The 15,397-nt window shown below is 32.5% G+C and overlaps 2 protein-coding genes across 2 annotated transcripts; both read right to left on the bottom strand.

The window, feature by feature from the left end:
- Positions 1 to 2,570: 2,570 nt before the first annotated feature.
- Positions 2,571 to 4,337, bottom strand: LOC133302638 (glucan endo-1,3-beta-glucosidase 8). Its single transcript, XM_061502447.1, has 2 exons — positions 3,973 to 4,337; positions 2,571 to 3,666 (listed from the first exon to the last, which is right to left on the bottom strand). The coding sequence occupies exons 1-2, from the start codon at positions 4,335 to 4,337 to the stop codon at positions 2,571 to 2,573; spliced, it is 1,461 nt and encodes a 486-aa protein (XP_061358431.1).
- Positions 4,338 to 5,711: 1,374 nt separating this feature from the next.
- Positions 5,712 to 9,333, bottom strand: LOC133302641 (protein SLOW GREEN 1, chloroplastic). Its single transcript, XM_061502450.1, has 4 exons — positions 8,603 to 9,333; positions 7,733 to 7,879; positions 7,488 to 7,568; positions 5,712 to 6,037 (listed from the first exon to the last, which is right to left on the bottom strand). Exons 1-4 carry the CDS (start codon positions 9,275 to 9,277, stop codon positions 5,846 to 5,848), a joined length of 1,095 nt encoding a protein of 364 aa, XP_061358434.1. The 5' UTR covers positions 9,278 to 9,333; the 3' UTR covers positions 5,712 to 5,845.
- Positions 9,334 to 15,397: the final 6,064 nt, after the last annotated feature.

Raw genomic sequence — 15,397 nt, 5'->3', positions numbered from 1 at the left:
GTATCCGAATACTTTTCTTCCCAAAAAAGTATTCCAATACTCCTGCAAGGAGTATTCGAATACCAGTTTAAAACTACAGTTGCAACTCTTTACCAAATACTCTAATATTTTAATATGTTAAACTATACATCTCAAGCTTTCCAAGGACATATTTTATGTCTCAATCGGAGTTGTATAACTTTGGTTATGATTTTTGCAAAGTTCCTACAACAACTGAATTTCCAATAATAGGGTCGCGATTTCAAACATAAACTGAGAGCAATAAACTTATCCAATGGATCTGAAAATTTACAGGGTTGTAGGCCTATGTTTTAGCTTCACATAGGTCCAAACCTCACTCAATTTAGAGCTCTTTAGCTTAAGATATCAAAATTTTACTAAACTAGGTCGATGTTGTCTCGCGAAGTATTCGATTACTGTATTTTTCAAGGAAGTATTCGAATACTGCCCGAAAAGTATTCGAATACTTCTTCGACAGAATGCAGAAAACTGAGTTTTAAAGGTATAATTGACCTCCAATGATCCAAACTCGATCTGGAGTCCAAGAACTCCTTAAACAGATGTTTATTAACATGCTTAGGACTCAGAAACACATTCCTTTATTCAATTGATCAAAGTTTTACTTTTTAACCGATTAAACAAGCTTAAAAATATCAAAAGACAAAGAGGTGTTCATGGCATACCTCTAAGCTTCAAAAATCCGAAAATGAGACACCATAAGGGTCCTCAAGACAGCACCAAAGTTCAGACTTAGGCAAGACACGAATTTGACCACCAAGCTTGGTCCTTTAAGCCAAAAGATCACTTCTTGACACCACAAAAGTCATGAACAAAGCCTCCACTAAGGTAGTTCACAAACTTAGCCCCAAGTAACACAACTCAAAAGCTAAACTCAGCAAGAAGGTGTCTTTTTTCCCCACAATGTATACTCTCAAGTGCACACAAGATGGAAGAGGAAGAATCAAAAGGAAATGCTACGACTTGGTTGGTTTCAAGGGAGAAAGCTCAAGTTTGAAAGGGAACAAGCAATGGAACAGTACCAAGGCTGATCAGCCTCTAAAGGTCACGTAGGAATAGAAATTTCCTAGGGTTTTGAGCCCAAAAGTTGTATTTATAGGCACTTAAGTTTTAAACACACAGTATTAACAATAATAGCTACGCTTAGCATTTTAATCCCAAACTTAGGATTCTGAACCTACTCAATTTTACAAGATTTATCATATTTTTATATTAATTTTCGCAACACTTTTCCGGTACACGCTTTTACGTAGCCAGTATCTGTTCTGGCACCAGTTCTCATTATTTTAACTTGAAACTTGAAATCACAGTCCTACATATTATTCTAGGAATATTCATGCACTTATTATAATTTTCCGGGATACTTCATCGGTACGCATTTATACCGAGTAGCAGAACCGGTATCTGTACTTTTCGTCAGAAAAGCGACTTTCAGCATTATTACTCACTTACTATAATTATTAAAACCTCATAATAATTATTAGGGTCAATTATGAAATTATTTCCTAATTTCTCTTTATCAATTAATTATCTTCCTTAATTAACGGTGCAGGTTCTTACAAAAGGGTTGTGAGACCCATTGTTTGAGAGGTGGCCAAATACCTAAGTAAACTTGGAGTGAATTGTAAGGTTATCAAGTACCCGTAAACTTGGAGATTGTAAGGTATACAAGAACCCGAAGTCTTGGAAGATTGTAAAGGTTTGTCAAACACCCGTAAAGCTTGACCATTAGTGAAAGAGTTGATCGAGCGGCTTCAGTCTGGACGTAGGTCACAAGTGGTGGTGACCGAACCAGGATATATTGTGTTTGCAATTCTTTAAACTCTAAACTCTTTATTTTTAGCACTTTAATTGCTTCTCTGATATCTTGTATGTGCTAGTATAAGTTTTATAATTGTGATATATATTATGGATTGTATGAATATATTGATTGGCTTTCTACATATCAAAGTTTGCTTGAAATGATTATTTAGAAACTAAAAAGGGACTTTTGTGAAAATCTTGTAATACTCAATTCACCCCCTCTTGAGTATGGAAGTCATATTCCTAACCAAAAAAAACTTGTTTAACCAAAGAAACAACTCAATTGCTTCTTGCAAAAGTTCATTAAGAAAGTGTACTTTTCCCATTTGCTAGGAAATAAAATTGAAAAAACGAGGAGTAAGTCATTTCCCATCGATCTTTAAAAAGACATTTAATTACATCATGTGTTTAAAAACATTAATTTTATTAAATAATTGAAATAGGAAATAGATCTTCTTAATTACTAAGCTATTTCCTTTTTCTTTTTCTTTTTCTTTTTTTTTGGATAAAACACATGTATCCTTCATGGAAGACAATTCTGTTCCGGATGAGTTTAGGATTAAAACTTTAAACCCCTCCAAAGATGCTATTAGGGAGAATCAAATACATGGTATCATTTTCACCCGCTCAACTTTCATATAGACCAATTGAGCTACCATGTTTAGTACTACACTAACCCCTTGTGTCACTCAACAACTCAAATTCAAGGATGATAATCAATCAAAAGTGACTACTATATCAAGTAAAAGTTATAAGAAAAACAATGATAATCCAATTAAAATGCCTCCCAATGCATGCTTTAATCTGAGCCTGCTTCCACTGCTCTCAATTTCTATAGGGAACAAGCAACTTCCCTTTGAAGGATCCTGTGTTACAATAGTGGCCATTCCATTGAAATCACATGCCTCAACACTTTGGTCTCTTGTTTGGAAGTATTGGTTGAAAGCATATGAAGCATTGCCAGCTACGTCTAAATTTGCACAAGAACAACCAAATCCTAAGCTTGTACAATCAGCACCTGCACAAGCGTAGCTTACTGCCTCTGGCACAAGACTCAAGTCCTTAACATCCTGGCTAAGGACACACCATTTATGTTCTTGGTAAACCACACCTTTTACTGCTTCAGGCCATTTCTCTTCTCCTTGACCAGAAAAATCTATAGGAAACTTTGGTATTCCATCATAACGAAAAATTCCCCAATGACGCTCGAAGTTGCCAGGATCAATACTCTTCAAGTTCTCATCAAAAAGAGAAAATAGATACACATCTATGGTTCCTGGGCGAAGTGGGGTTCCTTTGTTGCTTGCCATTTTCTTGAGGAACCCTTTGTAGAACCTTTTTGCATTATTTATATTAGCATTTTTGTCACCATCGGTTGGCCATCCAATTTCACCAACCACAATTTTCAAGCCAGGGTAACCAGCCTTTTTTAATGACCAAACAAGGGTATCAAAATTTGCATCAAGAACATTGCTATATTGAGCATTTTTGTCTTCAATTGTTCTGCTTTGACTATCAAAGAATGCAAAATCTTCGGGAAAACCTTCATTTTGATATAGACTAAGGAAAGGGTATATGTTGACAAGAAATGGTGAATCCCTTGAATGAAGAAAATCCACTATTTGTTTCATATTATTACGAATATCACTCCGAAAATCTCCATCTGATGGCTTGTTCGAATTAGACTCGTAAACATCAGCATTTAATGGCGTGGTCACCTTCACTCTGTCTCCATAACCAGCCTTATCAATAGCCTTTTGAATATTTTCCATTGCTGGGAGTGTGGTATCTACATACGTACCATTGAAACTTTTCAAGAATGGCTCATTTCCAACAGCTACGTATCTGCAACAAGGGTAAGGAGAAGATTGGAAATTTTGAATTTTCACTCATCTAAATTCATGATATAATGTTCATAATACTTATATGGAAAAATATTTTTTCATGTTGCATGAGAATTCAATTCTCATGTTGTGACTCTTCGATTTGCGTGCAAAGTTTTTCTTTTCTTTTTCTCTTTTTAATATATGTGGGATCCACTATTAGTTGTGTCACAACATGAGAATTGAATTCTCATGCAACATGAGAAAATCAAATCCCTACATATATATACGTAAATAGTGAGTCCCGTGAAATAACTTAATGCCATACCTAATGTTCGCGCCCCCACTATGCATATGTTTGGTGACATGTTTTTTCACCCAATCTTCTGCTTTGCTGCTACTATCAGCAAGTTTATTTAATTGATCATTAGGAATTCCAACCATGACTTCAATATCTGAACCATAAAAGGCACTCACGGTCCAAGAATCTGCATCAAAAAGTTTCACCTTGTTGATCTTGTTGGCCTTCAACATATTAACCACAATGCGAGGATCCATAGGGTGGGATGCTAGTGAACCCCAATTAACACCAAGACCTTGTATAGACTCAGCCCCATGAGCACCTTGTAGTTGGCAATGACCTATGACCAATACCAACATAAACCCCCACATCCAGATCTCGGCTCGAGCCATGGTTTGAGCCGTTTATGAAGTGGAAGGTAATCAAGGTGACAAAGGTGACAATGAAATGCAAGAGGTTTAATATAATATATTTTGGAAAACTAAAATAGTTTGTTACGATTAAGAGGACAACCACATATGAACCAAATATGGGTTGTGCTTAGATGTTTTTTGTTACAATGCCTATTTAAAGTGTAAAAAAAGTTATCTGATAAACAATTTTCTAATTGTAGTTATCATATATGATAATTAACAGGTAGTAAATGTTCAAATAAAGACACAGAACCGAAATAAGTTTTGTCGATGATGTTTATTGTATATTTAGCAAGTATTCGAGAAGGTATAAGTAAACGATAATATAAATATAGTTTCATACTAATCTTGAACCCTCTTTTTTATTTTTTCACCCTTATTTTTGGGCTGTGTTCTGTTTTGCCCCCAACCGAAGATAATGCAGCTAAACAAGTTGAGGTATGTCAAATATACCTTCATCTTTTGTTTTCTTTTAATCCAAATCCCATTTTTTGGTTATTGCCACCATAACCAAAAAGCAATAAACAAACATAATTAAGCAATTCATCAATAATCATAACCAATAAATAAGAGAAGTAAAACTACAAGAATGGGCAAAAATTTCGTACTAATGTTAATTTGCAAAAGTATCTCCACGCTGAAACACATTTGTAAAGATTGATGAGAGTAGAGCAGTCAAACATGTAGGGTGGACTGACGTGACCAGTCCCGCCACTTAGAACGACGAGATCAGCAGTCACGTAAGATCCAAGTCGTATCAGTGCATAAATCCCGCCACTTGCTGTGGCTCATTTGTGTCCCGCCATATCAGTTGGCGAGACTAAGCCACGTGTACAAAACCTTCAAACAATTATTACGATTCCCATAAATAAAAATTGTAATAATTATAAATATATTAAATCAAAATTACTATTTCAGATTCATGTTTATAATTTTCAATGTCAAAGACTTACTTTCCTAACATGGATTATAAAGCATTGTAAATTAAATATGATTACTATTAATTAAAACACTAATTAAAATCGTAATAATCTGAAACATGTTAGGAGGTTTTGTACACGTGGCTTAGTCTCGCCAACTGATATGGCGAGACTCAAATGAGCCACAGCAAGTGGTGGGATTCATGCACTGATACAACTTGGATCCTACGTGGCTGCTGATCTCGTCGTTGTAAGTGGCGGGACTGGTCACGTCAGTCCACCCTACATGTTTGACTGCCCTACTCTCATCAATCTTTACAAATGTGTTTCAGCGTGGAGATACTTTTGCAAATTAACAGTAGTACGGAATTTTTGCCTACAAGAATGCCATGACAAATCACGTATACTTCAAAGCAATTTGAGTAACCATGATGATTAATAAATGAAGGTATAAGACCTACAAGGACCAAAAAAAAAATGATAACGTCGTACAAACACCAAAACTGCGCTACACATTCTAGTACATCATAAAAGTAGTTCAGACAACAAAGAACAAAACGTCGTATATTATTCCTGCTTCCCGTAAGAAAATTGATCTTTAAATTGCTTCTGAAACTGTTCTCGGGATGTTCCTTTTGCTGATAAGGCAACATCATCAAGAAATCCCCTCTGTGGAAACTCTTCAGGCACAAGAGCTTGATATGTTTCAAACTGCTGTGCAGCTTCCTCCTTTTTATCCTGGAGGCTGTATATAATTCCCTGCATTTAAAAAAAATAAAAAATAAAAATCAAATTAGTAATTTCATGAATAGAATCAGCCAAAATCACTTCTATCTATTCCTACCTAAATTCCATAACCACTGAAAGTAATCGTTTGCAGTGAAATATCGTACAAAATTATATTAGCAAAATAATGGCATTAACCTAAATAATATTGAACATATAAAAAATCAAGAAGGGGGAGTAATTTGGAAATAAAGGTCAGCATATGAACACTGAAAGATAACAAATTTTTATGGTTCAGTGCATCCAGGACACACAGTGCAAACATACAGGAAATAAGAACATGTAAACCCTCTTACTCTTAGAGCCTTCCAAAAAAGCTGATGACTAATACTAAATAGGGAGGGGGGGGGGGGGGGGGTGAATTAGCTCCATTCTTCTCTAGACACAGCATAAGAATTGAGTGATCCGACCAGCCCATCTTTCTGTTGAATCAAAGAACGTCTAACTAATGCAGAAGCAGTTGATGAACTTGAAAATTGTCAGTTCAGCAAAATAACAGAAAAGAGATGAAGAACGAGAAATACACAGTTTTTAATGTGAAAAATCTCCTCAATGTAAGGAATAAAAACCATGGGTTCAGGAAATCATCCACTATTCAAGTAGGATTACAAGAAATTCTACCCTAGAGGATTACTCACAATTCTTCACCCGCTCTAAGGATGGATTACAAAATATATCTCTCACAAAGGAGGAATACTCTCTCTTCTTAGAAGAGGAATTCTAGCATTCTCACTAGTGTTCTACTCTCTCTCTCTTTTTTCTTTTTCTTTTTTTTTAGGTTTTGATTTCTTCCCATTTTATAGATGGGGTAAACACATCATTCGATGCTCTAGATTCTTCTTCAATTATTAGGGGAATAATCAAGACATGGAGCCTTGCACCATTAATGATTAGCCGCCATAAATAATTAAGGAGGAACAAGTCCTAACACTTTCAAACAACAGCAAGCATGAAAAGAGAGGAAAATTCTAGCTAAAGGGGATAACCCTTATTATTTATTTTTTCTATTCCACAAGGGTTTCTTTCTCTTCACACCCTAGAACTTTGGTTATATGAAATCAAACTATATTCATACTGGTTACGTTTGGGGGGTCCCTTCATGGTCTTGCTCTGAGGTGTCCAAATAAAAATAATTGCAAATGACTACCCTAAGCGTAGTTGTATAACCCAAACCATTGGGAGCTGGTTCAATCGGCAGTCTAACTAGAAGAAATCAATCACACAAGCAAAACAAAAAAAAACTAAATAAAAAGGATAAAAAAACCTTTTATGCAGCAGTTAATGATCAAGTGAGAGGTGAGAGGAGTTCATGATCATCTATGTAAGATTGAATGGTCAAGATTAGCCCCTCTCATCTCTCATGCTCCTTGTATATGAATAAAACTTCTTGTAGCCATTGTTCTTGACTTGCAGACAAACTCACCCGGCAAAGATAAGGCCTAAAATCTCGAGGATTTTGATCAATCAAATCTTGAAATCTTTTTAAGCCCTCCTCCAAATTCCCCTACAAAGCACATAAAGGTTATGCATATTAAATTATTACTCCTAAAAGATAATGTTTATGCCTTATCCTGAAATGGTGGCAGATAAGTAGAGAACAAGAAAACTTGTCTGACACCAGAACAAATAAAAACAACTCCACCCCGAGCTGATGCGTCAATAATTCACCTGTACAACAAGCATTTGTGCAATTAAGATTCTTATATTTCTCTCCTCCGTAACTCTTTTTTCGCGAGAAGCTAAGTCTAGAGCCTTATTCAGCATTTCGAATACAGCAGGACCTTCATGGTTTTTGTGCATCACCATAGCCAGACCCTGTAAAAGAGAGTGTCAATCATCTCAATCACAAATGAACAACAATAACAAACAAAGGAAGCACCATGGTAACTTGATTTCATGATATGGAATTGTAATATAGTATGAATATGATACCCATTTTTATTTTTTGAATATATAAACCACAGAATGCTGTCAAAGAAGCCTCTAACAAGCCACCTTCATAGCTATACCTAAACTAAGCAACACATACATCGGAATGAATAAACATTTTTCAACTAATCTGATCAAATCCTAACTAAAAAATGCATAAAACAAATGAAGAGGCCAAAGTCAAAAAACTTCATTCCAAAATATATAAAGTCGAGACATTAATACAGTTTATGGTGCTGAGATAAAAGAAACTCTCTGAAGAATGGCTCACAGGGCAATGATTAATATACCTTTATAAAACGAACTGGCATGTCAACGTGCAATCATCATCATATTTGCATATAGAATAACAAAGGATTTATCTTTTTCGTGGCAGAACAGCATTTGTGCTGTGCACTCTCAATAAGCATGATGAACAATTATAAACATTCAAATAACACGTATTTGACTAGATTTCCAAAAATTCCTAATGGCTTATTGTCAGCATATGACTAACCAAAACAAAGCATTTCCTATCTATCCACCCCAACTTTTTAATAAGAATCAAACTTTCTAGCAATATTCAAAATTCCATCAGCAAAAAGAGAAAGAAAGGCTGAGAAACATTACATGCAGAGCTCTAACGAGAAGAGGCTTTTTCTCCAAGATTTCCCTGAACAATCTTTTAGCCGTACTCAAGTGCCCCATTGTCTCATAACACAGTGCCAACAAAAGCCTCCACTCAACCTCATTTGGCTCCACATCAATCAAACTCTCCACAAACTTCACAGCCTCCTTAGACTTCCCTCTCCTAATCTTCCCATACAAAATCACCTTGAGAGCTTCAACATTTCTTGGGTCCTTCTCCAAAATCTCCTCACACATTTCTTCATCGTTTTCCCCTTCCATGGATTCCACCTTCTCCTCCAACGCACCCCCAGAACCCACGGAAGAAGGCATTGCTACTGCAAAAGCAGCTCTTTTGCTGAAGCAACCCGTGAAGATAAACGACCCAATGAGAAAAAACGCTATCTTTTCTGAAAGAAACTTGGTTAAACTCCTTCTGGGTGAGATAGCATAGGTGGGGCTTGACAAATTTGAGGAGGGTATGCAAGGAGTGTGGGAACAATTACATATTGATAAAAGGGTAGTTCCAACTATGGCCCTTTGAAATGAAATTGAAGTGTGTTTGATGCGGCTACGAATCAGTGGTTGACAAACCAAATTGAGAAATTTTGATTGGGATTGTGAGTTGATTGACATGGAGAAAGTGGCGATTGAAGTTGAAGCCATGTTAATGTCCATGCCGGAAAAAGTCACCGGAGCTAATTGGCGTTTACGATGGAAATACTCAAATACCCCACTTTTCATTCTACAGTTACTTCTCCCTTACCACAATAAAATATATTTTAATTATTATAGCGAGGGATTTTAATTTGTCCTTTAACATGGCGATCAGAAAAACTTTTTTACACACATAATATTTTGTGAAGTCCACACTTTTTAATACAAAAAAAAAAATTATAGCACGCAACACGAATCTCTATAACATTACACAATCATTTTTACTACAACATAACTCTTATAAAATTCTTATACTAAATCAATAAAAGAAAAATGTACCTACTAATCATTTTAGTTAAAATTAATATTTTTTATTTAAAATTTAAATTAAAAAATATTCATCTTTACTCACCTAATTTTCATTGTATATATTTTTTTTTCAAAGATATAATTTTATGTTATTTAAAAAGATAAACACCAAACTCAACTAATAATTTAATCTTTAATTAATAATATTGTAAAGAATGTTAATGACTTTTCACTTTCAAAGAAATAATTATTTATTTATGTAATATTATTAAATTCACTCAGTTATTCAATGAATTTCATTCATTCAAGTATTTTGTCATTAATTTAAATTCATATTATATATTCCAAATAGGTGATATTTTTTTATGTTATATAAAAAACAGTATTATCTCCTATCTAAAGAATAAATAAGAGAAAAAAAAATTAAAGGTGAGAAAAAAAATGTATAATCCATTTCAAATGTGAGTGTATACCCATTTCAAATATCATAAAAGTGTAACATTGAGTAATATTCATAATTTTTTTTTAGTTTCGAATTTTTACTTCTTTTCTTTTTTTCTTCAAATGGGCCGAGCTACTTAAATCATAAAGTGGTCCGTTAGCATTGATTTTTAGAAGACTTGTAAATAAAGTTATGAGATTACGTATCACTTTAAGGTGTGTTTGGGAGTTTGAAGGAGAAGGGAATGAAGAAAATTCAAGGGGGAGGGAGGAAACAAAAGGAAGAAAAATGTAAGGTATTACATTTCATTTGTTTGAGATTTAAAAATATGATAAAAAAGAAAAAATGAATAGTTAATGCCATATTTTTACAATTTTATCATTTATTAAAAAAAAATAGTTATTATATTTTACAAATGAAATTGAATTTAAAATTTCTAAAAAAATTATTTATGTAATTTTCACATTTAAAAAATTTCTCTCTCTAAAAATTATTTCTTTCTCTCTAAAATTATCTATTTCACATTATAACAAAATAAAAATTATTAATAAGGAACATAAGTAATTTAATATATTTTTCTTCTCAAACCCACCAAATTGGGAAAATTTATATTTTTAGGGTAAAAACAGTATTGGATGATTTTATAAAAATCTCCTATTCCCTTCCCCATTTTTTAAAATTCACATACAAAGAGAAAACATAAGCAAAATATTCTCATTCCTTCCATTTTCCTCTTAATATTGACTTCCAAGCACACCCTTAGGTTCCACGTCACTGCATTTTTCGTACACAACTTGCTGAGAGGCAACTATAATTTATTTAAAAAACATCTATAATTTGTTTTTTTTAAAGGAAAGCAAACCCCCTAAGATAGCTCAACTGACAACTGAGCTCCTAAGGGGTTGTATGGTTCGAGGTTGGTGGTCGATTTATACCCAAAAAAAAATGAAGGCATTACCAATTTATTTAATTAAAAAATTTGAAAAGAAAATTTAAAATTAAATTTGGGATTTAATTATGAGTTCATCTTTTCTATAGTCAATGTAAATAAATTATCTACATTGAGCCCAAAACGATGTCGTTTTGGGACTGAAATCAAGGTATTTTTATAATTATAATTTATTTCAGGGTTATAATAGTCTTTCTCATTATAATTTTTTAATTTTTCAATCCAAAATGACGTCGTTGTAGGAGTGAATGTATATACTTATCTACATTCACTTTAGAAATATTAAAGCCTTTAATTATACACATAAAAGCGTGAAAATTTAATCTCATTATTCCAATAATATATCTGTATATTTAAAAAAAATATCTTGAAGTTAATCATGTAAATTATCAATATACTTAAAAATATTTATTTTATCTCTAAAAAAGTAAAGATATAAATAAAATAAAAATATATTCAATGATTATATAAATCTTAACCATCTATGGAGAAGAGGAAAAAATTATATTACAACAATTATGTTTTTCCATGAAAAAGAAAAAAAAATGGAAAAAAATAAATAAAAAATTACAAAAATCAAGTCTTTTATTTTATTAAACAATCTCCGATAAAAAACTTATTTCATTCATTTATTATAAATTTTTATGCGAAATAATTGTCTCATGTTACATAAGACAATTATCTCATGCAATAGAAACAAAATAGTGAAATCTATTATTTTATTTTATTTTATTTTTTCATTAAAAAATGGTGGACCCTATTATCTTGTCTCTGTTGCATGAGATAAGATGATATAATTATCTCATGCAACGTAATATAAATAGATCCCAATTTTTATACATATGTCATTTTGCATTTTACATGGTAAACCAAAACATTGTGCCAGTCAAAATGACTAATACGTTAGAGGCTGAAGCCGCAGGAGTTGTTAGATTTCGTTTCATAAACTCGTTGAATTTTTATTTTATTTTTTTTAGCTCTTCCCTCCTTAATTACTAAAAAATCATTAAAATTGACCTACAATTGAAAATTGGAGGAGGATCGAAGTAAGATTAGTCTAATCCCTTATCTAATACACTTGAAATTATTTTGTTGGATTTTACTAGAAGTACAGGTGGAGTCTAATTTCCAAAATTATAAGCAATGAAACATCTTTTCATAAAAATTAGAAATAAATGTGAACAAATTTAACTATCCTCAACTTTATGATTATAGTGAATTGAATTATTATTTTATAAAAAAATTAAAAAAAAAATGTTTTAAAAATAGCATTTTTATCATGTTTTAAGGAATTTAAATCTTGTTTGACAAATTATTTTACAAATTATTTTTTAAAACAACATCATCCTTAACATATCATGGATTCAAACTTGTTTCATATAATACTTTGTGATTCAACACCTTCATTTATGTCATTCTTAATATCCTTACTATGTCGGACACGTAAAATTGAAATTCAACACCTTATTTTGGGGTCTCATTTCAGCAAAAATTCAAATCATACGAACATGACCCCAAATTGACGAGTAACAAAAGCACTTTGAGAGCATAGAAATAGTTGGGCCATATGTGGCGGTCTATTTAGAAACTCAGAATATTTTCTCTCTAAATTTCAAGTCGTCTACTGAAGCTGATTGATTGTATAGTATTGCTAATTTGAGAAGTTGCGGCGAAACACTCTTGCTATGATTTATTTTGATGATAAGGAGGATCCACCAAGTTAGGTTTTCTGCTAAAACACCATCAAACTTAATCCAAAAGGCAATAACCAAAATTATTAACCAATTACAAAAGAAAGAAAATGACGTTTTGCAAAAGTGGATACTTAGATGGCGTGCAAAATCCAACTAGTGTTGAGCCCCACCTATTTTTTTAATTTTATTTTAGATTTCTCCAGCGGTTCTTCAATTAATTTATAGAATCATAGCGACAAAAAAACTCTCTCTACAAATTTTTAACATAACTACATGTCCAGAACTTGAACTTAAGATCATTAATTAAACTAGAATAATTGCTTATTAATTTATCCACGTTACTTGTCTTCACTCGGCTAATGTTTTATTGGCGCTAATTGCGCCATGTTACTGTTCTATGTCTAACTCCGACGTTTTTTAATTATTTGTAAATTCTTTGAATACTCTCCTAGTCTCCGGTCATTAAAATTAACTTAATTCCTGTGTTTCATTGTGAAGTAATTAGTTTCCTAAAATAGTATAAGGCGTTCGTGTAAACTTTCTTTGAGTTCTAAGGAACTTTCGGATACACCACCCCAAACAAAAGCTAGCTCAAAGGATGACAGTGTCCAAAGTCTTATAAAGGCCACATTAGTTGCATGTGGGACTATATATCTCAACACGCCTCCTCATGCAAGAGTCCTTTGTGCACAGGTCCAAATTTTTTGTTTACCTTTTTATCTTTTGTGCTTTATATTTTAATTTTACTTTAAAGTGGGGTGGTGAAGATCGAACTTGTGACCTTGTAATCACTCAAGCTCTGATATCATCTAAGGAACTTTGTGATATACCACCCCAAAAGCTAGCTCAAAGGGTAGGAGTGTTCAAGGCCTTATAAACTCAACATTAATTACTTATACAACCAATGTGATACTATATATCTCAAGATGAGTCGATTCCGGATAATTCTACTTTTATGATCGTCGTCCTCCTTTCTCACCTCCTTCAAAAAAAATTCTTAAAATAGAGAGAAAAAAAACTTCTTGTGCTAGAAATCTGATAATCATAGATACGGATATAAGCTTTTGCAATAAAAAATAGTGTGATTAACTGATTAAAAAAAAAAGGAGTGCAGCCTCATTTTTATTTTATTTTTTGGTAAATAGCCTCATATTTTATTTAATATGACATGATCATATAAAAAAATTATAATTATACAAAGATAAATCACTAGTAATATTATAAGAGAGAGAAAAAATATTAAAATAAATAATTATAAAATCATTACTGTTAATTCACTTTTATATGATTATGACCTATGCATAACTATGTCATGTTAAATAAAATATGTGTATCCATTTCAACAAAAAAAAAAAAAAAAAAAACTGATTAACATAATCATTAATTAGTCTTCCTTGCAAGCTACTGAGGATTCATGGGTTAATACTAAATTGATAAAAATACTTAAAATGTTGACAATAAAGACATAATAAAAATACCAAGTAAAAAAAAATAATTTTAATATTATAATTATATATTACTTATAAGGGAATGATCCGTTTATAAAAATTTTTAATAAATTTTTACAAATTACACTATGTACTCTCGAGAAAACATAATGTAACCTAATATTTTTTCGAGAATACATAGTGTAGTTTATAAATAAAAAATTTGTAAATATAACTCTTATTTACTTATATAATTAAAAATAAGTTACAGATCTTCTGTAATACGACATCCGGTGTATCCAAAAATAAATAACAAATATACTTAGTTATTGAATTTTATGTAGATTTATGCAACAAAAGTCCAAGCTAACTGACCAAATATTGTTGTGTACCGCTTCTGTTTTACAGTCTTTGATGCAATAATAAGTATTTAAATAAAGACGTCCCCCCTTTTTTTTCAGTGAAGTCAATACTCATATCAACTTGAGTTATTTCTTTGAACTTATAACAGTTATATCATTCAAGTGATGTTTCTACTTTCTATGCTCTGATGTAACATAAGAAATTTCGTACGTAGCTAAACATTTTTTTTTTCTTTTTTATTCCCTGTCACCCCAAAAACAAAAGTTTCTGGAGCAATGCTATGCGTCTTTGCTTTGGCAGGATCTTGTTGTCGTTATATAGATATATGGCCTGATAGAGTCTCTTTGTTTTTTGTCCGTTAGAAAATTCAATGGTCTTTTAAGTTTAATGTAACGGCCATGTGCTGCACTAAAGTTGTTTGATGAGTCTTAACGGTATCATAATGAGTCAGTTTTGGGTAGTATAATGAGTCATTAAGTTAGAGTTTATTTGGGTGTAATGTGTCTCTTAATGTTATGTTTTTCAGTTTTAGTTTCTGGTTTATATTAAGTTTGAGTCAGTTTATGAAATTTGTATTCCCTCTTCAAACATTGTGAGTTATATTTCTGCATCTTAATTTTTCTCTATCAGTGGTATCAAGAGCCAGGTTGAGAGTTAAACACGTGAGGGAATTGAGTTGTGAAAAAAAGAGTAAAGTGAAGAGTCATGGCCACAGATTCTAATTTTGTGCAAGCAGTCATTCCACGTTTCGATGGTCATTATGATCATTGGAGCATGTTGATGGAGAATTTCCTTCGATCCAAGGAATATTGGGATGTAGTTACCTATGGTGTTGTTGAACCAGCACTAGCAGAAGGAGCTCAGTTGACAGCAGCACAACGAGCAGCTCATGAAGCAGTAAAGTTGAAGGATTTGAAGGCGAAGAATTATCTCTTCCAGGCCATTGACCGTTCTATC

Source organism: Gastrolobium bilobum, unplaced genomic scaffold, assembly GCF_033153095.1.
Source record: "Gastrolobium bilobum isolate Gb01-03AN ecotype WA unplaced genomic scaffold, APGP_CSIRO_Gbil_v1 utg4641, whole genome shotgun sequence".
In the NCBI taxonomy this organism is placed as follows: Eukaryota; Viridiplantae; Streptophyta; class Magnoliopsida; order Fabales; family Fabaceae; genus Gastrolobium; species Gastrolobium bilobum.
This window is presented reverse-complemented; position numbering and strand designations above follow the sequence as displayed.

What these genes read in the sequence shown, in the direction of transcription:
- LOC133302638 (XM_061502447.1), bottom strand. Translation starts at nt 4,337, where the DNA reads ATGGCTCGAGCCGAGATCTGGATGTGGGGGTTTATGTTGGTATTGGTC. An exon ending in AGTGGGGGCGCGAACATTAG is followed by an intron (nt 3,667 to 3,972) that starts GTATGGCATTAA and finishes CCCTTGTTGCAG; the next exon opens with ATACGTAGCTGTTGGAAATG.
- LOC133302641 (XM_061502450.1), bottom strand. Translation starts at nt 9,277, where the DNA reads ATGGACATTAACATGGCTTCAACTTCAATCGCCACTTTCTCCATGTCA. An exon ending in CACAAATGCTTGTTGTACAG is followed by an intron (nt 7,569 to 7,732) that starts GTGAATTATTGA and finishes TGTGCTTTGTAG; the next exon opens with GGGAATTTGGAGGAGGGCTT. An exon ending in TTAGGCCTTATCTTTGCCGG is followed by an intron (nt 6,038 to 7,487) that starts GTGAGTTTGTCT and finishes TTTTAAATGCAG; the next exon opens with GGAATTATATACAGCCTCCA.